The 24,904-nt window shown below is 42.6% G+C and overlaps 1 protein-coding gene across 2 annotated transcripts in view; it reads left to right on the top strand.

Annotated features, from left to right (window-relative positions):
- SNTB1 (syntrophin beta 1) overlaps window positions 1–24,904 on the top strand; it is a 150,704-nt gene that overhangs the window by 111,290 nt on the left and 14,510 nt on the right. For both annotated transcript variants that reach the window (XM_039526946.1, XM_039526945.1), the window contains exon 4: window positions 16,515–16,654. In XM_039526946.1, the coding sequence (XP_039382880.1) occupies window positions 16,515–16,654 (140 nt within the window). The remainder of the gene's footprint in view (window positions 1–16,514; window positions 16,655–24,904) is intronic.

Genomic DNA, 24,904 nt, shown 5'->3' with positions numbered 1-24,904 from the left:
TCTGATAATTGTTATGCATCTGTAAACCTGAATAACTTGGACACGCAAGGTCGATCTGAAAAGCGGGCTGATGGATTGATTTTAGCTCCGGTTACTGTACAGACAGTTACAAAAAAGTAAAGGCAAGAAGGTGCCTACCTGTCTCAGAGGTGACAGTCAGGCTGCTGTTCTATCCTAAACTGGTGTAGCAGATAACTAGGGATGTCTGGCTTGATTTTAACTTCAATCAGGACTAACTCCTTTGAGGTCAGTGGAATTAAGCCAGTGCAAAATGCTATACACTTTGATTCTTCCACTCACTCTCATTTCTGACTCTCTTTGATACAGACTTTTGAGTTAGTGTTAAATCCACTTCCACCCAAGTTCAATCAAAGATCAATTGATAAGGTCTGCTTGCGAGATGAGACAGTGAGGCCCCTCTGGTCCTATGGACCATCCATCTTTCCATTGGCTGCTACTACGTTACGAACACCAGAGTTACGAACTGATCAGTCAACCACACTCCTCATTTGGAACCATTTGAAAGAGTAACTATGACATTTTGTTCAGAGTTACAAACAACCACCATTTCTGAGGTTAGGGTGACCAGACAGCAAATGTGAAAAATCGAGACAGGGGGTGAGGGGTAATAGGAGCCTATATAAGAAAAAGACCCAAAAAATCAGGATTGTCCCTATAAAATCGGGACATCTGGTCACCCTATCTGAGATGTTTGTAACTCTGAGGTTGTCCTGTATTTATAAAGTCTCTACACAGCTGTTCTCTTTTCCTTGGTCACTTGTCTCAGGCAACTTATCTGTAGTTATGTTTAGTTTTGAATACAGGCATACCATACAGAGTTTCTGCTCATTCACACAATTAGTAATAGAATTGTGCTAATTAATTGCAAAAAGAACACTGATAGCTTCTTTTTTTGTCAAATACTTAATACTTTCCATATGGTTAGGGAAACTAAAAGCCAATAGGAGAAATCACATTTTAAAAACTGCTTTGTGACTACACTGGGAGTGTGGCATGCAGTTGGTTCCCTAGTAGTTTAAAAAGGACTATATAAAAAAACTGGAGACTACACAGAGGGCAACAAATTAACACATAATTGGAGAACGAGATATATGAGGTATAAGTGGTATGTGTAGTTTCTGATACCCGGTAATTCAGTGGAGTTATTCTTGATTTACACCATTTTATGTGAGAAGAGACTCAGGCCCATAAAGTCTATAAAAGAGGGAACTCATATTTACCTTCATAGTAAGAGTATAATTGGAGGAAAGGAATAATTCTTAGTCTCGGAAGATATAGAGCAATGGTTCTATGTGAAGGAAAGAAAGTGTGTTATGTGTTAGGAGAAAGATCTGAGCAATTGAAAACAGTGACACAAACTAATCAAGAAGAGGTAGTTGTGGCACCATCACAACAAATAGCCAAGAGCAGGCTAAATAAGACATCACTGGAACTGCATTTTCCGGGACCATGCACTGTATTCGATGGGGATGATCACACTGGATAGCACAAATGGCCTTTTATGGTTTTTTTAATCTCCGGACCAAATCCTGCAGTCTTTACTCAGAGTTTCCTTTTACTTCAATAGGAGCTTTATCTGAATAAAGAATGCCGAATTTATGATGATTCTCTACACATAGCTCTACGTTCTTTCACTTTTATGTGGCTTGAATGGTGACCTTTGATCTACGTTTGTTTTAACTGTTAGGGAATCCTGTGAATACTGAAGCTGATTCTTTCCGAATGTACCTGGCATTTGCTATGTACTATGATTTATTAACTATTCATCTATTGATGAAACCAACTTGATTAAAAGATATGCATCTCACACATTTTTGTTTAGAGATGTGAATTTGCAAAGAGAAACAGAAGAGATGATATCATCACCAGGAAACTGTTAAGGTTCCTAAATTATATACATCAATGGTGACTCTTAAAAGTATGTGTGAAACCTTCGCCCCATGTCATCTGCTTAGACAAGTTCTTTACTTTATTCCTCTAAAACATTTCTACCAGAGAGAGATGATCGGTGCTCAGTAGGAATGCCCTTTCTGGAAATTAAATGCTATGGTCACATAGTGAAAGTGTTAAAAATATAGTTTAAAAGCATCAACTTTCAAAATTGTATTGCTCATACCATATAATTTGTTGATATTCATAGAACTTAAGTCTGAAGATTGACAGCGCTAATGGTCTATAGTTTAATAATCTTTATGAAATAACATAGCATTGCACTAAATCCATTAGTACCATGTGTGGCTAATTTAAAACTCAGCATAGATAACTACCAAGTAGAAGATTCGATATAATCATACTGCTAATTCACCTATGTTGAATATTCATAGTTCCTGTTAAATGTAGCAAGCTCTTGAGGGCGGATGTTTTATCACAGATAATTGATTAGTTAAAAGATTGGTGCCATAGCCCTTTGGGCTGTGATCTTGTCATATCTCATAAACTAAGCAGCATCAGGCCTGGTCAGTGATGCCCCACAAAGAGCCAAGGTTCTCCAGAAAGGAGCAATGTTAATTCAGTAGATGGTATACTTCTAACTGAATGCATACTCAACAGGTGCCCAACAATGATGTTAGATATAGTATCTCATTTGAATGAGGTGTAAAAATGGAGACCCTAATTTATAGTCCAGTTTTGCCAACTCTCATGAGTTTATCACAAGTCTCATGATTTTTGGTGTACTTCTAATTGCCACTGTTCTGGAAATCAAGAGTGCGTGAAAATCTCTGCATTTTAAAAAAAAAAAAGTAAAAGGGAAAAATAAGATTAGATTCTTGCTTTTGTGGTTGCAGAAAAAAGGTCGAAAATGTAAAGCAAATGCAGCCTAAAGGTTCAGAAGAGTAACAAAAAAGAACCCTAATATTATTTGGGTGTTTTTTTTTTTTTTTCCAGAAAAAATCATACATTCATAGCCAGTCTCATGGGTTTTGGGGACTGGCTTGTGATTTTTGACTGCTTAAGGTTGGCACTATTGATTAGTCATTAAAGATCCCCTAGCATTTTTTACAAGAGAATGGTTGTGTGTGGATATACCATATGTATGGTGATGATATCCACATAATAAATTACAGAACTCGCTGATAAGAGGCATTTATCGTGCACCTTCTGCACTCTAGCCCCTAACTCATTTCCCTGTGGGACATAGTTCTTCTAACATTCCAAACCTCTGAGCTGCTTATAACAGCTGCATGTTTAAAAAAAAAAAATCTTGCTACAAGGATGTTTCCTTCTTTCTCATCAAATGGAACAGCGGAGGTTTCTATTGCAAACCTACCTGCTTTCCTGCCAGCTCACCAGCCTAGTTCCTCAGCAGCCTGCCTTAGAAGGCTGATGTGGAACAGGGAGTCTGGGAGTCCCAGCTCCCAAGCTCTTGCCTCTTTCACAACCCAGACTTCCATGATCTCTACCCCCAGGACAGACAGGCAGAGTACGGGAATGCCCTTTGGTAGAGAATTTCACAACTTTTGGTTTACATCCTGAATTAGAATGAAACCAGATTTTGAAATTTTGAATGGAAAATAGAACTACCATTCTCCACCCAGCTCCCATTTTTTGTTCTGCATGCATCATTGCAGTTAATGAGCTCTTCTCCACATAATTAAACTGACAAAGCTAAATCCCTAGAGGATGTCATAGAGACTCCTGTGTCTTTTCCTTCCCTGGTGATTGGAGCTCTGGTTGGGATAGGTTTTATTTCGATTTTTTTTTACTCTACACATATACCTGGTGATCCCAGGAGATAGGCTAGATAGTGCAGGGTTTGGTGGTGGAATTGGGGGAGAGAGATGGAGCCTAAATGGATCTAGCTTTCTGCTGAGTATCCAACATTCAGCCTTACATTTGCCCTAAAAGAAGTATACCATTGCGGATTTTAATTCTCTAATAGCGACATAAAAATGAATCGCAAATTTACAACAATTCCTAACAATATGCCACCTATTCATATGCGTTTTCCTAAACATTGGAGAAAGCCGTATCTTGCAGGCATCACGTGCAATCTGATACCATAACTTGCTCACTTACACAGATAAAACGTCCATACAGAACTCTATATGACGTCATTTACAAAACCTATCCCAACCCTGTAGTAATCATCAAAAGCCATGAACGTGCAATGGATAAACATGGTCATGGGTCAAGGGCCCCAATGTGGAAGATGAGAGTGGAGATGCCCCAGCTCTGTGTGTGTTGGAATTTTTGGGAAGAGATAGTTGAGGAGGGGAACTGACAGAGTGGAATGTAGATGATGATGGGCTATGCAGCTAAGCAGCTCTGAGGGTAGGTCTACATCACAGTCAGAGATGTGATTGCAGGGCTGCCCGGGGGGGTGGGGGGTGGCAAGTGGGGTAATTTGCCCCGGGCCCCGCAGGGGCCCCCACAAGAATATAGTATTCTATAGTATTGCAACTTTTTTTTTATGGAAGGGGGCCCTGAAATTGCTTTGCCCCAGGCCCCCTGAATCCTCTGGGCGGCCCTGTGTGATTGCAGCTTGGCTAGGCACACTTAACACTAGCTTTAATCTAGCTAGTCTGGTTAAAAATAGCAGTGAAGATGCAGCAGCATCTGTGAGCTGAAATCACAGCTTCAGCTGCAGTGTAGACATACTGTAAGGCCCTGTTTATCCTGGGATTATTTTTCATTGATGTAGCTACACTGGTACAAACCCCAGTGGCGACGTATTGCACTACTGTGAGAAAGGGCTTACACTGGTGTGATATACCCTGGTCTTGCACCAGAGCACTGAATATGCCTTAAAAGGTTACGCCAGTGTAACAGATTGAGTGCAAATTTTGCTAGCCTAAGCAAGCCTGAGGTTAATGAATAAATATATTATATTAGAAATGTAAACACTACTGTAATTTGTGCCCTCTGCCAGCACAAAATTGTTCACAGACACACTGGCCTTGAAGGTCAGAGTTGAAATACAACTGGCCTTTTCACTGTCCCTGGATCAGCCTTCTGTTTCCAGGGTTGGCTGGTCTTCTTCCGGCCTTTGTGAGTGAGCTTTCTCACCCTTTGTCTCTTCTTTTGTACTTTAATAGTCAGGCCACTGCTGTTGATGGTTGGGGTTTTCTTTTCCCCCCAATTTCTAAGGAAGAGAGAAAATGAAAAGCAGAAGCACTACAGCATGCCCTGCAGAAGATATCCAGCACTACGGGGCATTTGTTTGAGGTTGGGCAATAGCTATTTACAGCACCTTGTAATATTACCACTTTTAAACTTCAGACATTAGTTTTGTGGTTTGGAAAAGCTGCGTTAAAGAAAGAGATCTTTTTAACCAGAAAGCATCAGAGACTTCCTTATTTTTTTAAAGCACAGTAGATGTCCTTTTAATTGCTGTAATATGAAGAAACAATTGCTATCAGGAACAAATCATTGTACTTTAAAGAGCCTCAGCCCAACTACGGCTTCCTTATGCTGCTCTGGCCGGCACAAAGGGACTATAAAGCCAGCTTATTGGTGCTCCTGATGATTTCCTTGGCATAGGAGGAATCCCTGAGTTGCTTAGGGCCAGCCACATAGCAGCTCTGTACTACCTCTTTCCTGACCGCTGGGATAGGGGTTGTGGCTGGAACACATCTCCAGCTGCTGGAATGGTCCCCTGAGGTGGCCTGGGCAGCCAGGGGCAATTGAGAGCAGTGGTGTGCAAACTGGGGGGTACACTCCCCCGGTGCGGGGGAGAAGGTTTCAAGAGGTTCTCTGGGCAGGTGTGAAGAAACTTCAATTTTTAACCCGTTTTAAAAACAAACATACAAATAACAGCACAACCTGCCTTATTTTCAACAATTTAGTAAGTTTCATAACCATAGTACGCCTACTATCCCGTTAAAATTATTTTTGATTGTCATGAATTTTAAAACTCATTTAATGATTAATAATTTATATTAAAAGACATAAACCGACAATATATATAATAGTTGAGCAGTCAGGACCTTTTGAGTGAGTCAGACACACTAACGCTAAACCGAATGAACAGTCTCATCTTTGTGTTTCCCCTCCACCTTCCGGCATAAAAACCAGTTTCAGATTACAAGAAATGCCAAAAAACCCCAGTTTCAAATTACAAGTAATGGCGGGGAGGGCGGCGACAAATCCTGTGAATGGTAAGGGGGGGCGTGACTGGAAAAGTTTGCACACCACTGATTTAAGCATCCTTGAGGCTGCTGTAAATTGAACTGGGAGTTTGAACTCATCCACAGCCAGCCCCTGGTTTGAGGAACAGCGGCAGTAGAGGTAATAGCTCTTGTGGATGGCAGATGTCCTGCCCCCGCTCCGCGTCTTCCCACCCCTGCTCCGCCCCCTCCTCATCCCCATTCCACCCCTTCCCCCAAGCCCCCTCCTTGCCTCTTTCTGGCTTCCGCCCCCTCCCCGAGTGACGCAAGGAGCCTGCCAGGCAGAGTGGGCGGGCTGGGGCTGGGTTGCTCGCTGCTGCTGCTGGCACCAGGCCCCCCCACTAGCCCCCCAGGCTGCCCTGGACCCCATGTCCTCCTAAGTCCAAACATTGGCGGAGCCAGGCCCACGTTCCTAAATACTGGTGGAGCACGGGCACCATGGGCCCATATAACTCGCAGTCTATGATATCCAGTCCCATCTATAGTCACCTGTGGCAATGACAGTTGCTTCCTACCACGTTTCCTGTGCTCCAGTCCTGCATGTACTCCAGGCCCACTTATAAGGGACCTAATCTGAGGTATCTGCCTGGATGCAAACACTGCTGATATTTGTGACACTTGGAACATTTGCATAGGCTCCCATCCCTGCTGTCTTCATCTCACAGTTCACACTCTCAGAACCACAGCTGGGCATATGTAATCACCTTTTCTTTGCATCACTTTTTGACTATAAAATCCGGAGTGCAATAAATATTTATTGCGTGACTCACCGGAACAGAGGAAAGATTGCTTAAAGAGAAGGAGGGCATATGTGTGATAATCCATCATCAGTTCCTGTTTTGTGTTAAATTCCTAGAGCTGTTCAAATATTAAAATTTCTGCCCCATGGAAAATCACAATACCCCAAATTTGTTAATCTCAATATTTTTTGTGAGATGGAAAGTTCAAAAAATTATGATTCAGAAAGGTCAAAACATTTCATTTCAACATATTTGATCTAGGGCTGTCAATCGTGATTAATAGTGCGATTGCACTGTTAAACAGTAATAGAATACCATTTATTTAAAAAAATTTGGATGTTTTCTTGGACATTGTAAATAAGAAGCAGGCAGCATTATCTCCTGTAAATGTAAACAAACTTGTTTGTCTTAGCAATTGGCTGAACGAGAAGTAAGACTGAGTGGATTTGTAGGGCTGAAGTTTTACATTGTTTTGTTTTTGAGTGCAGTTATGTAACAAAAAAATCTACATTTGTAAATTGCACTTTCATGACAAAGAGATTGCACTACAGCACTTGTATGAGGTGAATTGAAAAATACAATTTCTTTTGTTTATCATTTTTGCAGTGCAAATATTCGTAATAAAAATAATATACATTTTATTTCAATTACAACACAGAATACAATATATATGAAAAGGTAGAAAAGCATCCAAAATATTTAATAAATTTCAATTGCTATTCTGTTGTTTAACAGTGCGAATAATAGTGATTAATTTTTAGTTAATTGCGTGAGTTAACTGTGATTAATTGACAGTCCTACGTGTAATTGTTAGATAGTCGCAGGATGAAATATTATGTCCTTTTTGGAATTTTGTATACATTGACTAAAATCCAAATCTGATAAAGGTGCAAGCCTTTATTATGTTGTTCATTGGGATCAGAGAGAGAGAGAGGAATGAAAACAGACACGTTTTTCTCTTTAAACAATCTTCATATTATTTCCTGTTTAAAACTACAAAGTTCAGAAGTAAAACACATTGCATCTTCATGTTGCGTGGGAGGTGTTGACATCCCTTGCCTGTGGCTGTCTGTTCCACCCACCCTTGCACTGAAAATTATCTTGAATCAAATGAGCTCCTACGAATACGAACATCACTTGGCATCATAAACTTTGCTTGATATATATGTGTTGAGACTGTTTTGCTTCAGCCAGTGAAATACTGTTCGGTCACAGTCATTGTTTTCAGAAATTAACAAGCAGCTTTCTGTAAATGAATCAAATTTATTATGAATGTGGACATAACCAATTCATCAAAGACAAAGAAAAGGGGGGGGGGAATACACAGGCAAACATACCCCAGCATGTGTCAAAGCTATTTATTTTTTCTTCAACAGAAAAGAGCATTAAAAGGGGGAGAGGAAACATAGTAAGGATCTAGTTTTCAAAAAGGTCTTTTGTTGTTGTACTTTGGATTCCCAATAATGTAACACCACAATATCTGAGGTTTTTTAACCACTTTTTGCGAAGCATAAACCACCATAACAGAACAGTTCTCTTAAAGGCCATGTTTGGATGCTTCCTGAAATGAAGTCTGCTAGTAATAGATAATTTGTTTACTAAACAGGGAATGTAATTGAAATGGCTCTTTTGAGTTAATGAAAATATAAACTAGCTCTCCAAAATAGACCAAGGCTTCTAATTTAATTATCCGTGGGACTCACAAATTGAAAGTACTCTTTCATCCATTCCTGAAAGTCTGAAATGGACAAATAACTGAAGTTTAAAATAAAAACTTATAAAAGAGAAACCTAAGGGAGATGAAAGAATCAGAGGCCAGATCCTCAGCTGGAATAAATGGGTCTGTTGAACTCGGTGGAGTTACGTCCATTTATACCAGCTGACTCTATGGCTCAAAGTATATAAGTAAAAATATAAAAGGTGTCACAAAACTAGGATGTCTTTCAAGGGAGATTTTTTTTTCCCAAGGGGCGGGGGAGACCCTGCTTTCCTCTGAAATATATATTGGTTTATGTTTGTCATGTAACAGAGGGATTGCACTTTTAGGCCCGGATCTTGGAAAGAATGGTGCCTATGCATGTGAGTAGCCTTTGGGAAGACAATTGGATTATTAATGTCAATAAAATTGCACATGTGCTTAAGTGTTTGCAGGGCCAGGTCCTTAAGGCTAAGTCATGGCATTAAGCCGCAGCCCTCAAATAGGGGAGAGATGGTGTGGAGGCATCACCACAGCCAGGGGTGGCTCCAGGCCCCAGCACGCCAAGCGCGTGATTGGGGAAGCATGCCGCGGGGCGTGCTCTGCCGGTCGCCGGGAGGGCGGCAGGCGGCTCCGGTGGACCTCCCGCAGGTGTCCTTGCGGAGGGTCCACTGGTCCTGTGGCTTTACTGGAGCCGGAGCCGCCTGCCGCCCTCCCGGCGACCGGCAGAGCGCCCCCCGCAGCATGCCGCCCTGCTTGGGGCAGCGAAATGTCTAGAGCCGCCCCTGACCACAGCAGGCACTTGCTCTTCTTGCTGCATGGAGCCGATGTTGCGAGTTGGTGGCGGGTAGCCCCTGCCTCTGCACCTCTCTGAGGAGACTAGCACCGGCAATGGTGCTGGCCAGGCGATGTCCTGATGCTCAAGGTGGTAGAAGAACTGACATTGTGGCCAGCCATTGCAAATGCATCCAAGGGTAGAGAAGGCTCAAACTTGTTCTGCTGTATCGTAACTCTATTTTATTTTCATGTGCTATTCTCAATGATAAATTAAGAGGATGCTCTCTACGTTTAAACAAGGTTTTTCTCCCATGTCCATCTCACATTCCCTCTCCAAGTGCCTGCCCTGGTGAAGTCAGAATGCTAACTCTAAGACACTGTAATTGTGGATTGGCTGTAGATTGTTGACAATGCAGTGGTCACCCATACAGGTATTTCAGCTGCTGTCACTAAATGCAGCATTATTTGTAAAACAGCAGCACCTAGGGGCCCCAAAGTGAGATCAGGGAGCCATTGTACTAAGCACTGTACGCACACAGAGTAAGTGACAGCCCCTGCCCCGAAGAATTTACAGTCTAAATTGACAGTCCAAAGAAAAAGTGTGTGTGTGTGGGGGAGAAATCTTGTTATCCCTGTTTTACGGATGGAGAAATGAGGCACAAAGAGATTACGCAAATTTACCCAGGAAGTTTGTGGCAGAGTGAGACTTGAACACTGATTTCCTGTGTTCCAGTCCTGGGCCGAGAAATTCCCTGTACTAGACACAGGAAAATTAGAAAGTGCTCCATGTACCACAGAATTGTTACCTAGCTTTGTAAAGACAAAACTGAAAAGTGTTTACAGGCAGTCTCTGTAAAACCAGGATTTTAACTGCACTGCTGGATGAGGTAGGTCAATAAGCTGGGTTGCTAACAGCACAAAGAATACTTGTTCTGGGCATTTCTTCTTGTTAGGGTATTCTCTCCTTTTTCAAGTTTGCTTGTCGATTAAACCTATAAATGATGCAGATTGTCTAGTGTGGTCAAAGACCCTTTACTTGGTAGACCACATCAGTGTCTTTCTAATTTCAGGGGCCATATTTACTACAGGTACAAACAGGTACACAACTCCGTTGACTTTAATGGAATTATAGCTGCTTATGCAAGTGGTGAATTTGGCTAGGAGGCTTTGGGATGAGCAACTAGGTACTAATTTGCTTTGGGGGCTACTTTAATAGCCACATGCAGAAGGCAACCATGTTAGCAGGTTTGGAAGAGCTGCACTCCATATTATTGACATGGGATGAAGATTTTTGAACCCAAATATAATTTGAAAAGTATTTATATAGCTCTTATCTAGAAACATTCATCTTTAATCTAATCCAGTGTTTTGGCTTTGAACAAGGTCTCCGGCTTAAATGCTTGATCGGATGGTGGTTTTACATGTCTGAAAGATAAAGGCACTTTGGATTTTATGTGAATATGATGCCTGTTAATAGTAATGGGAGTGAAGGGATTACACTGTGAGTGCCTGAATTTTTAAAAGGCCATTGACTAGGAACCAGCACCCAAAATATTATCACAAAACATCACTTTACATATCTAAAATAATAATACTGAAATTTATACTTGGAAGTGTCTTTAATGCTATCTTTAAGACATGTCAGATATTTACAGTAATTTTGAAGTTGATCAGATCTTTTACTAAGCTAATAGACAACACCAGGCAAAAGGACACATTTTGAGCAATTGGATATGGGAAATTAACTTGGACCAAGCAGGGCCGAGTCCTATCAACATGTTCTGCTTTTGGAGGTCACTCCCCCAGGAAAACTCCACAGCCTGTTCTCTGTTTACAGGCAGAATCATTATTATGATTAGTTTAGGGGAGACTGGACTGTACAAGGTATAATACCTAACAATAGTAATAACAAAAACATGCATCAGTTTATGCACATATAATTGTCATAATATTGTTTGCAGTGTTATTGCAGCTGTGTTGGTCCCAGCATATTAGAAAGACAAGATGGGTGTAAGTAATTTGAATAGTATAGGAACATATCAGCAAACATGCCAGCATTCTGTACCAATGAAGCAATAGAGCTGGTTGAAATTTTCAAAGGTTTGATTTTTTTTCAATGAAATAATTTGTCAGTGTTTTGATGGAGGGAAAGAAAATTGCAAAAACTGACATTTGTACAGATTTTTCTTTTTTTCTCCCTTTTTTCCATTTTTTGACCAGCTGGTTCAGTGGGGACCGAGAGTCAGGAGACATTAGTGCTATCCCGCCTCTGTCATTGGCTTCCTATGTAACCATAGGCAAGTTGCATAACCTTTCCGTGACTCTATTTCATCATCTGTAAAATGGAGACAGTACACTACAACTCACTATATTGCTCCCTGTTATTTTGCCAACTCAATAAGTCAATTTCTTTTTTTAGATTTAATTGTTCTTTGGTGTTTCCATATTAATATCCAACAAATAATAATTGTAGATGGAGTTGGTAGCAAAGCCTGCAGTTAAAGTTGTGTAACACTTACCGTTATAAGCCTCAACTTTGCCAGACTTTAACCATTTGAACTGAAATTTTCCATGCTTGTCCTGTTTTTTTGTTTTTTTAAATTGCAGCAAAAACAACTCAGTCATTTCTAGGAGTAAGGCTAGGGGAGAATAGGTGACTTTGTCAATATTAAAAATGTTTCCCAACCTTCTTTGTTTTTTAGGAATTCTAGCACTTCCATGATTGGGAGCAGGAATTTGATGTTTGGCAAGGTGGGGAGTGGGGATCACTTTGGAATTGGAGAGCATCTTTTGCTAACCCCATAAAAATCCATCCAAATTGGGCTAAAAGTTGCCATTTGCAAATACTGATCGCTTTTTAGAGGCTTGCTGCTAAAATCTCTGAAGATTCCATCTTCACTTAACATGCTTCCTGGCCCCACAGAACTTGAGCTCCAGGAAGAGAAAAGCATCAGAAGCCACCACTTCGGTGTATGGAAAGAAGTGCTGAGCTGGGAGCCAGGAAAAGACTATGAGTTCTAGACTCAGATCTTAAGTACTTATGTGCACTTCACAACCCTTATTAATGATCAAGGCCTCAACTCAGAGGCCTGGCAAATATAACCTCCCATTTTACTGATTGGATAGGTGAGAGATTGCACAGATTCACTTCGGGCAGAGCTGGGGGCATGCAACCCTTTCTCCATTGTGGTTGAGCCACATCTCCTCCATAGCCAATTTGCCTGTTAGAATGAATGTGCCAAATCTGTGTGTGACTGTGTCTCTAACAACAAGACCCATTCCCAGCCAGGAATGCTTACTCCCAACATTGCATTGCTGTCAAGTGTATCATGTCCTGCTCTAGTGGCTGGTCCATAGAGAAAATAACAGACTATTACTGCTCTTAAGTCTTAACTCAAGTAGTAGCGATCTGTGCTATGGATCTGAAGGGCCTGCCTTCAAACTGCTAATGACCACATGATGGAATTTATATTTTCTAATTTTCCCTTTTTAAACCTAGAAAATATAAATCCAAAAAATGACATTTAAAGAACACTCCCATAGTAAGTCCAGCACTCAAAAGTTAGGAAATTACAGGATTAACAAAGAATCCTGTGGCACCTTATAGACTAACAGACGTTCTGCAGCAAGAGCTTATGTGCACTTCACAACCCTGCAGCTCTTGCTGCAGAACGTCTGTTAGTCTATAAGGTGCCACAGGATTCTTTGTTGCTTTTACAGATCCAGACTAACACGGCTACCCCTCTGATACAGGATTAAGGTTCCCCTTCATTTTTCCTTGATAACTGTGGTATCTGTGTTATTAGTTGCTTGATATCTTTTTGGTGACTGGCATATTTGTGATTAGCACTTGTCTATTAATACTTTGGGTTTTGTGTTCTTGCATGACTGTTTGATGGACTAATTGTGTGGCTGCTCTCCCTCGGGAACCACATGAAAATGAGATGTTGCCGCAAGAAAAATTGTAAATAAATATATGGATGCTCATCAAAACAAACTTATGAACCTTTAATCGGGTTTAGGCTGTTTTTTTCCCCTTGTAATTAAAATAAAGGCATTAATAACTATGGAGAAACCAGCTACCTACTTACGAAGGAGTGTGATTATTGAAAGACTTAATTCACATGGGAAATACCTCTGGTATTTTAGAGTGGGACTAAGTCACACTTGAGTTGGAGATGCAAACTTATGCAGAGTTCGAGAGATTTGGGGCCTGGTGTTCTGGTTGGGAACCATCTTAGAAGTAGACCTGAACTTCCCTAAAGCTTGAGGATGTTTAATTGGGGCCTGTTTGGTCTGTAAGAATACCCAGGTTTAAACTTGGTTCTGAATCTGATTCCCCTTCTCATGCTGTCAAATGTCAATGAGGGCACAAATATGGCTCCACCATCCCTATCCTGGTCTGGTCTTTGCATGTCCTCTCCATGGTTACAGCCCATGTGTTTGTACAGTGCCTGGCACAGTGGAGTCCTGGTCCATGACTACAAGTCCTATGCACTATGGTAATACAAATAATAAAGAATAATAGTGGAAATGAGACTCAGGCCCATATTTTAACACTTGTAGATTTAATTATGTAACCTAGTACAATAAAACATGGTTCTTTAATTGGGCTATAGAGATGTTCCCAAGTTTCAAAATTTGGTTTCAGCTCTGGATTTTTCTACCATTCAAGTGGTTTGGTTTCAGATGTTTCAATTCATATTCATCATACACAAACTTTAGAACCACATCTGAACTTCCTCTCACTTTGAGGTGTTTCGGATCAATGTTCTGGTTCAAGCCCATACCTGGTTCTGATTCTGTTTGTTTAAACTGGTGCTTGTGAAAATGTTTTGAAGCCAGGACTGCACAAATAGAGAGAGAACAGTCATCAGGGGACTCATTGGCTGCTGAGTAAAACTCAAGACCTGCTCCAGAATCACATATCACTACCACTTGGGCTAAAGGAGAATTTCTACTAGCAGTAGTAATATTGGTTCTTTTTAGTGGCTTTTTGGGGAGTGGGAGCCACAAAGGACAACAATTACTAACATCAGGTCAGACACCATCAAGGAGAAGTACACGTACATGACCCTACATTACAAGCTGTGAATTTCAGGGGGAGATCTTTTAAGACATGTAGCTGTGTTTTGAAGAGAATTGGTAGCAGGTAGCTATGCCATAATTGTCCCCGCTGTTGGCAGCAGAAAAGAGGAAAAATATTAAATGGAAAGTTGGAGCATGACATCTTTTTAGGAAGGAAGGAGGTGGATTTACTGCCACTTTGGGGTGGGTAATAGTTAATGCTACGTTTTAGTCCAGTGTTTCTCAAAAGCGGGGTCGCCGCTTGTTCAGGGAAAGCCCCTGGCAGGTCAGGCAAGTTTGTCGCCGAGGGACTTACTGGCCGCTGCTTCCGGCAGCCCCCATTGGCCTGGAGCAGCAAACTGCAGCCAGTGGGAGCCACGATTGGCTGGACCTGCGGATGGGGCAGGTAAACAAACCGGCCCAGCCCGCCAGGGGCTTTCCCTACACAAGCGGCGACCCCAGTTTGAGAAACACTGTTTTAGTCACAGGTATTTTTAGTAAAAGTTATGGACAGGTCACAGGCACTAAACAAAATTTCATGGCCTGTGACCTGTCTAGGACTTCTACTATATACTCCTGACTAAATCTTGGGGGGAGGGGCGTCCCGGGGGCACCGCAGGTGCTCAGGTGGGAGTGCTGCAGGTGCTGCAGGACAGAGAGGGGGCCTGGGGCGTGTGGCCCAGGACCCTCCCTGGTGCTGGGAGGATGGTGGAGCGAGCAGCGACGTGCAGCCCAGGACCCTCTGTGGTGCTGGCAGGAGAAAGGGGGGAGTTGGCACAGCCGGCAGGCTCCCTACCTGGTGCCACGTCTCCCTGGGAGTGGCAACATCCCCCTCGCTCAGCTCCTAGGCAGAGGCGTGGCTAGGCAGCTCTGCACTCTGCCTGCACTGAGTGAGGGGGATGTTGCTGCTTCCGGGGAGCCCCCTGAGGTAAGAGCCACCCAGAGCCCACTTCACCCCATCCCGTGACCCAACCCACTCCCACACCCAAACTCCTGCTGCAGCAGGGGGCGCAGTGGCCCAAGACTTCCCCAGCAGTGGCTGGTGCGACTGGTGCAGGGGCTGCCTGAGCTGCCCCCGGGCCAGGTGGACCGGCTGCCTGCTGCAGAGGTGACAAACTTGCAGCCTTAGTAATAGTCACCCTTTATGTCCAGTTTGAACATAACATGAAATCAGATTCACTTTTTTTGAGAGATTTTTTTTTTCAATGTAAAACCAAAAGATGTTTTTGTTCATGTTGCTTCAGGAAGACTGGTAGATATGTAAGGCTAGAAGGGACCTTTAAGACGTCATCTAGTCCTGACCCCTGCACTGAGGCAGGATGAAGTAAACCTAGACCATCCATGACAGGTGTTTGTCTAACCTGTTCTTAAAAACCTCCAGTGACGCTGATTCTGCAGCCTCCTTAGGTAACCCATTCCAGTGGCGCAGAATTCTTCCAGGAGTCTCATCTGAGAAGTAACATACTACTACAATGAGTGCATGTTAGTAGGTAAAACACCAGAGGTGAAATTGTAGCTCCATTGAAGTCAATGGATTTTTTGCATTGATTTCAACAGAGCCACGATTTCTGCCCAGTGGTAAGTTGAGTGCAGGATCATGCCAACAATCATTAATCATAGAAATTAGAGAGAGAGCATCATTTTTTCCCTCCCCACCCATGTCACTATTTTAGAGTTGTTTCTCACAGTATGCTTTGCATTGATTCTAGTTCCCTATTCAAGGACAACGGACCTCATAGGTTCTTAAAGATCAAATATAAATAACAGAGCCAGCTCTGTCTACGTTTTCCTCTGCTTATTTCCCGTATGTAACAGCCGATAGTGAGCAAAGGATACAGCAGGTTTGGAAGTTTTAGTACTAATGACAATGACAGATGTTCTCCTTATGCTTTAATCCATTTTTGCTGCTTCTAGTCATAAATTTAGGATATTATTCAGGAGGCAGAATCATTCCAGAGACCTGTAGTAGTAAAACTTGTTTCTTCATTAATCTTTTCAGCCTGAACCCTACTTGCTCCCATTGGCATGCTCTGTAGTTGCAGGCTGCTAACCTGTCCCTCTTCTCTTCCTCACTCATTGTTTCATTGAAACTGTGTTCTGTTCCAGGTGCCAGGAGAGAATGAGAAGCACTGGAAGCCAGCACTGGTTGTACTGACTGAGAAAGACCTTTTAATATATGACAGCATGCCACGAATGAAAGAAGCTTGGTTCAGCCCTCTCCATACTTACCCTCTGCTAGCCACCAGGTAGCTTTATATTTTATTACAGGCACTTTAGTTGTTATTAGGAGTGGATGTACCTAGTAAGAAAAGAGATTGTCACGTACATCACACTTGAAAATGTCATGTTTTTAGAACCAAACTTTTTGTTGAGATCTTGAAATACTCAGTTTATGTGTCCTCCTCTCCCCCACTTCCAAATTCCGTCCAAGACTGGAATTGCCAAAATATCACAAGAAAGATTATTCCCACAATGCTGTGGGCCAAGAATTGAAACAGAAATTCTGGAAATCTCATGATAGAACCTGTTCCCATGAGATTTCCAATTAAATTTGCAGACCCAAGGGCTTGAAATAAGTATCTGCACTTCCGAATGCTTATCCGTGCTAAACCTACCAGGAAGTCAATGTAGTACATTACTACTCAGGGTTGGAACTATGACACCCAGTAGTGTTTCCACAGCTGAGTTTTTTGGAAGCTCACCTATCACCAAGAGTCATGCACATTTTTGGAATATTTTACTTTCAGTGTTGTTTGCGTTCCTGTTCTAAGTGGCTTATTTACAGCTTTTCCTAATTCAGTGAACTCTTTGTTCTCATTATCTAATCTATCTATCTTTCTATCTAAGGTATGTCTAGGGTTCCCATCACCATAGTATTTCAACACCAGTTACCATACCTGCCCATCTCTAGTAATGCCCGCGCTCTATCCAAAAGAAATCGGTAGATACTGAAATTCTTCAACTGGTGGAGTGTGTTGAAGTGCCAAAATGCTCCCCATAGCTAATCAAGCCAATGAATAACACTGATTGGATGACATGCTTAAATATTGATTTAACAAAATGCTTTTATATGGCCATTACTGAGATAGACATACTGGGAAAGACTTTTCTGTGGTGACTAGTGATTTTGGGTGCCCAATGTGAGGCAATTTAACAGGACTTGATTTTCTGAAACTGCTGAGCATCCGCCCTCTGAAAATCAAGCCCCTTTGATATGTGTCAAGTTGAGTCAACCAAAATCACTAATTTTTTGTCCCATGACTATGTACATCAAGATAATCCATTGGAAGGTATTGTAATGTTTCCAGACTCACCTGTTTGAGTGAAAATGCTTTGCAAATAATGCTGTAGTACCATTTCCATTCTTTTTAAATAATGAATCAAGTAACTCAGCTGATAGATCAAAAATAATATGAGTCAGATGTGTTTTGCCCAGAGAAACTGATGTTTAGACCTGGAGAAGCATGTGGTCTCCTCACTATCCTCTGTGTGTCTGTGTCCATAACGTGGAGAAAGCAAGTGAACAGCAAAACAAAGACTACAGCCAGAGGTGAAAGTAAGGCGGTATGGGCTGGTACGGTGTACCGGTCAAAAGTAGCTGCCAGTACCGGCCTGTACCACTGACTTTAAAGTGCTGCTGTGGCAGCACTTTAATGTCGGGCAATGGGGGGCGCAAAAGGGGCAGCGATGACCCAGCAGGGTCGCCGATGGGGGTTGCAAAAGGGGCAGCGACGTTAAAGCGCAGCCATGGGGGCGGCAAAAGAAGTAGCTGCCCCGGGGCCCTGATTTAAAAGGGCCCGGGGCTCCAGCTGCTGCTGCTGCTACCGCAGTGCAGGCCAGGCAGTGCAGGTGGGCTAACTGTGGGCAATGCCCCGCCCCTTCTGCCTGAGGCCCGCCCCTTCCCAGGGGGGAGGGGCAGAGCTGGCCCCATACCGGTAAGAGCTCAATTTTACTTTCACCCCTGACTACAGCATATTTCTTAACCAAACTAGTGTCCTTCAAGTGATCCACAGTATATTTACTTCAGACAAAACTAAAGTGCAGTGCCACCCCAAAAATATTTTCACTCATGGGCATCATATGAGAAATCATTGCCAAGCAAGCGTGTAGAGCACAGGAAGTGCACGCATCATACCATCATGTTTTTCCTACAGAGTCCAGTTAAAGTATTTTCCAACTGTATGATGGATTTCCAGCTTCTCTCATGGATCTGACTCCCAATAGACCCCAGAGAGAAATACTGGCTAGGGTTAATATAGCACAGTTAAATCCTGAGCTGACACCGTCAGATGTACAGCTGTCAGACACACCGACTTCATTTTTATTTACCGGCATGTGTGCGGGATCCTGCACTATGGAGAGATTTGCCCACATATGTTTCTTACACTGAGAGTCATCTATGGCTTTTGACACTAATTCTAATCATATTTGTCTGCTAGAACAGTCTCGGGGCTTGAGAAGGAGTTCTGCTCTCATTTCCCTGGTCTGACTCCAAGTCAGATTATTTCTCAGTGCCATTCCATTCAGTGGGACTGGTGCCAAGTAGCCACAAGTGGTATCACTCGCGGCAAGCTCACTAGTTTCTTTTAGCTCTCACTCGTTTGGTTTACTCAACTGCGTTTTGTTGCCTAACGATCTAAGATTTTGTTGTTGAATAATTCAATGAAAAATAAATCAAAATTTTATCAAAAGGCCAAGGATACTAGAAGTTATTTCACCCCAGAGTATCTAGACCCTTGGGAACTTTCAAACGTAGTCAAAGAGAAGTCACTTATTCATTCCTGTTCACACAGTGTTGGTATAAAGTAAGGTGATCACACTGTGCTTTACAACACGCTGACAAGCTTACAGTGTCCCTCCAGCAAATCCAATAAAAGGACAACGGCTCACATTCAAGAATCCCTATTTAAAGCTAGGTAAGATGTTGCAGCAGAAGGGTGTGTCAGAACTGCAGGACGTGCCGACGTTCTGTCACCAAGCTCTGACACCGTGTATACTCCCCGACATTGCAGCAGCAGGTGGTAGTGCATCCCAAGACTGTAACATTGTATCGGGGTAGTTGGGCCAATGCCAGGATGATGGATCATCTCATCCCATTGCAACATCTTTCTGTGCTGAGGAAGTGGCAGAATGTTGTGACCCAGTGGGGGATGAGTCCTGGAAGGGGCAAATGGTAACCTGAGGAAGCTTTAAATGCAGGTGGGAGAGGAAATTAATCTGTGCCCATGTTCCTTGGTAGAACTTTCTGAAAACATAAACAATGGGGGATAATGGAGCTTGCATTAAGTGAAATAACACTAATAATGACTTGTGGGTTTTAAAAAACTGAAGCAATACAAGACACGTACTGGATGGAGAGTCTCTCTCCTTTGTCTGGGGGATACATATTGTACCAGCATGTAGGTATTACTGTAGCACATTGTGCAGGATACACAGAATGTGAAATCCTTGCCCCGGGAGCAGAGACTGGAGACACGGTTGTATAAGTATTGCTCCTTGGTGACGTTATGTGCATTGAGTTACACAGACCACATTGTTCAGCTAAATCAAGAGAGGCAGCCAGAACAGTCCCCCTAGCTAGGGAGTAAGATTAACCACAGGCGTGTAGAGGCATGTTGGCAGGACAACGAAGGGACACATTGGCTGCTGCTGCCCATGCCGTGCCTGCTCAGGGAATAAAAGGAGCATGTTAGTCTCTTGGACCCTCAAATCAGTACCTCGCACACAACACTGATTTCACCCCTAAAGACAGATTAAATGCCAAGATAGTATTTGCCATATGTCTTTAGTACTTCCCCACCCATCTCTTATTTTTCTTCTAACCTTCAGGCTCTGAGGGAGAAGTTGGCTTTTTACGCCCTCTTTGGCCCCAAAACAAACTAACTAAAGCTCTTCAGTGGCCACATCCGTCCCCTAGTGAAGTTGACAGGAATCTTTTCACTGATTTAAGTGGGGAGTTGGATTGGACCCTAAACCAGTGGTTCTCAAACTTTTGTACTGGTGACCCCTTTCACACAGCAAGCCTCTGAGTGTGACCCTCCTTATAAATTAAAAACGCTTTTTTATATATTTAACACCATTATAAATGCTGGAGGCAAAGCGGGACTTGGGGTGGAAGCTGACATCTCGAGATCCCCCATGTAATAACCTCGTGACCCCCTGAGGGGTCCCAACCCCCAGTTTGAGAACCCCTGCCCTAAATGCTTGGACAGTAAGGGCACTTGGAATAATGTTTTAAGCCTTTTTTAAACAACTTGGACTGGGTAAAATTTTCAAATGAACTGAAGTCCCATTTTTAATATTGACGTAGGCCCATAGGAGCTTTGGTTCCATACACTTTCACTGAGACTTAGGGCTTGTCAGCATGAACTATTAGGATATGTCCACACTACCTGCCGGACTGGTGGGTAGCGATCGATCTATTGGAGATCGATTTATCGCGTCTCGTCTAGACGCGATAAATCGATCCCTGAACGTGCTCCCCGTCGACTCCAGAACTCCACCAGGGCGAGAGGCAGAAGCGGAGTCAATGGGGGAGCCACGGCCATTGATCCTGCGCCGTGAGGGCGGGAGGTAAGTTGATCTAAGATACATCAACTTCAGCTACGCTAGTCTCGTAGCTGAAGTTGCGTATCTTAAATCGATTCCCCCCCCCAGTATAGACCAGGCCTTAGACTGCAGCAAGTTGGGGTGTGAATCTACCCCGCCCTAGTCTGCTGTGGTTAACTGTTTATGTGTACTCTACTGACACATGTTAACAGTTCATTAATACACTTTGAGCTAGTGCCATTTCAAAGAGGACTAGATCAGGCTACTGTAAGGAGCCAAGGGGTCGCCAGTACAAAAGTTTGAGAGCCACTGCATTAAGGAATGTTAGCAGGATGCACAGGGACCACAGAGGGCTAGTGAGGGGTAGATTCCCACCCCACCTTGCTGTGGTCAAAGTAGACAAACCCGTAGGCTCCAAAGGCCCAGATCTTCCAAGGTATTTAGGCACCTACATCCCACTTATATTAATGGGAGAGGCAGCCTGGATGCCTCTGGCTACATCTGCACTACTGCCTATGTTGTTATAACTTATGTCACTCAAGGGTATGGATAAACCACTCCCCTGAGCGACTTCAGTTACACCAGTGTAAGCGCTGGTGTGTACAGCTTCTCCGGCCTACATAGCTACTACCGCTCACAGTGCTGGTTTCATTATGCTGACGGAAGAGCTCTGTCCTGCCTGACATTCCTGATGAGACCATTGTAGTCCATCTTCAGTATCCTGCCTACAGTAGTGTTCTATTTCTGATGCTTAAGAAAATGAAGACTGGGGAAATCAGTGACACAATGCACCTAGACACTTGTGCAATGACACATAATGAAACTGGGCAAAAAAAATCCTTCAGAGCCCATGTGATTTCACTTTCTGAAGCCCTGAATGTGAGCAGATTTGAGCAGATTATGCCTGGAAGCACACATTTTGCTGATCTGTTTGTGGGTAGGTGGGTTCTGTTTGGACGTCCCTATGTCTTTTAAAACCAATTAATCCTGTCTACTGCTAGCTGTGGTGACTTTTTTTAAACATACTGTTATTTTTGTATTTTGTTCAAAGCCCAGTGGGACTCCTGATTTGATTATCTGCCATACAGAGCAGGGGGGTTTTTGTTGTTGTTTTTTTTAAAGCATGCAGTTTACTATTGATGTTAACTTCTACTTTCAGACATTTGTTAGTGATTAACTTGCCCACTGGAACATTCTCTAATACCCTTCTGTGCATTGACTGGTGCAATTTATAACTTTTCACCTGGAAAGTTTGCAGACAGCATGTTGTAATCTTGGCTGTTCCCATCTTTCAGCTTTTTTCTGAGTCCTTGGGAAAACATTTTTGCTAAGCTAAAGCATACTTGAAATGCTGCTGAACACTGATGAAGTTCAGTAGCAGATACTATTGTACAGAGTCCTGGTCAATCTACCTTAGGCAATGAGCAGAGGAAGTTGGAGGTAAGATAAGGGGTACAGTATTTCTACTGCACTGTAGTAGCAGAATTTCAGCCTGTCCTTGTTTGCTTGTCAGTTTGCCACCAGGTTTACATGGATCTCTCTCTTTTTTTATATATAATGTTTGATTTCCCTCTCCCCCTCCCCCAATATTTCAACATATAAATGTTAGGCATCCATATCAGCCCTAAAGAACAACATCAGTCTGTACTTCCAGCTTTGTGTGGAATATGGTTCATATATAATAGAGATAAGTTTAAATGATACACTGGGAGGCACTGTACTCTAGCACTACAAGAGGCAATTGGGAGTTAGGGCTCCTGCATTTTGGTGCTGAGTCTGAGACATTTTTGCCATAATATGTGTGTTTCACTGTGCTCTCATTTGTCCAACAGGGATAACAATACTTACCCACATCACAGGAGTGTGTGCAGCTTAAAAAAAATCAATGTTAAATGTGTGTAAAGTGCTGTAGAAGTAAAAAAACAAAAAACAAAAAAACAAACCAACAACCCTACAATAAAACTGCATCATATATCACAGTAGACATGAAAAAAATGCTAAATCCCAAATTCTGAGTTAATATTGACCATCTACACATTATGATGCCAAAAAGCTAATGCAAAGCTACATCCTGTGACCTAAATGGTGTTAACTCAGTTAATAGTTAATGCCTTTGTCTGGAAACATTCTTGATGCTTTGGACCACAAATCAACAAATAGTTTTTGTTGTTAATTAATGTCAAAGCAAAGCTTAGATATTTGATAATCACAATTACTGTGTGTTATGTTTAATTTATCTAGGTATTTCTAACGGTCCCCTCACTGTTATCTGAGCACCAAGCTGTTGTGAGTACTCCCCAGTTCCACAAACACTATCTCTGCAACATGACTAGAAAAACATTCAAACAACCCAAAATGTGGAGACCACTTTCAAACTTGTATTGCTTTCTCCCTTTAGGAGGGTCTGAAAGTTTAGTACTGTCTTATCTTGAGTCTTCCAGTGATGTTACGTTAGGGACAAAGCTAGGATGAGTAACTGAGCTGAGAGGGACAGATTTCCAAATAGCATAGTTGTCCAAGAGCAGGTCTCATTGGGGGAAGTCAGACTGGGGAGTATCCTGTGTAGAAAAGGAGTAATGTTTTCAGAGCTTTCTGCTCAACTGAGCTGCTTGATGACTGCACTTGATGAAGAACTTACATCAATGCCTACTGACATAAATCTAAGATGAGCGGTTGAATACCTGCTTTGAAAATTCTCCCCAGGGTGTCAATGAGAATTTCACTGTCATTTGTGAAGATTTTTCTGTGCTGCAACAAATGCCTGAGATTCTTTTCATATCATTAAAGTAAAATGCAGACCACAGAGTCCCACCTAGCACCAACACCTTGGTTTGTACTCTTCATCTCATGATACTGTGTATACGTAAAGCACTGAAAAATGGAGACGGTAGACAGAATAAAAATAGAAGAGGGAGCAATCAGATAAACTGAAAAATTAATCTCTGTTTACAGCTCTCTACGGAATGTAAGGAGGGGCATTTTACAGATCTGTCTATTCCTAATACACCCCATATCAACATAATCCTGAGCAGACTGGTTTACAGTTACCAACATTCTTATGCCCTCTGGTGGCTGCTCTGAGTTCTGGTGAAAAAGCTCTAGAAGCTCTCAGGTTTCAGAGTGGTAGCCGTGTTAGTCTGTATCAGCAAAAATAAGGAAGAGTCCTTGTGGCACCTTAGAGACTAACAAATTTATTTGGGCTTTCGTGGGCTAAAATCCCACTTCATCAGATGCATGTTATAAGCTTTCGTGGGCTAAAATCCACTTCATCAGATGCATGTTATTTTTGCAAGAAGCTATCAGTGCTTCTTAGACGTATACTGTATTTCAGGGGTTCTCAACCTTTTTCTTTCTGAGACCCCCCCCCAACTTGCTATAAAAACTCCACAGCCCACCTGAGCAACAATAACTGTTTTTCTGAATATTAAAGCCAAGGCCGGCATTAAGGGGTAGCAAGCAGGGCAGTTGCCCAGGCCCCACACCACAGGACTCCCCCCTCAAAGCTACATTACTTAGGCTTCGACTCCCATGCAGCGGGGCGTTGGCTTTCTGCCCTGGGCCCCAGCGAGTCTAATGCTGCCCTGCTTGGCGGACCCCTTGGAACCAGCTTGTGGCTCCCAGGGGGGCCTTGGACCCTTGGTTGAGAACCACTGTGTGGATCTCATACCTTGGAAAGTCTGTCCTTCCGGTGACTGCATTGGCTGAAAGTTGAAGGTTATACTAATGACCAGCTTCCAGTCTATCTCTGGAGTTCTTTGTACAGTGTCCACCGTTGAATAATAACCTTCAAGTGACCTCTTTTTAATATGAATAGCGAAAGATGCATGCTAGTAAATATTCTGAGGTTCTGTAATGTTATTAGGACTGGTGGCAAGCTCTCGAAGTGGTTTTGCATATCTCCTCAAGCGAAGAACTGATTTTTGTGTCAATCAGCCAGTTTGAGCAGC

Source organism: Mauremys reevesii, linkage group 2 (genome assembly GCF_016161935.1).
Source record: "Mauremys reevesii isolate NIE-2019 linkage group 2, ASM1616193v1, whole genome shotgun sequence".
NCBI classification, from domain to species: domain Eukaryota; kingdom Metazoa; phylum Chordata; order Testudines; family Geoemydidae; genus Mauremys; species Mauremys reevesii.
Note: the sequence above shows the minus strand (reverse complement) of the source record. Positions and strands in the feature narration are given on the sequence as shown.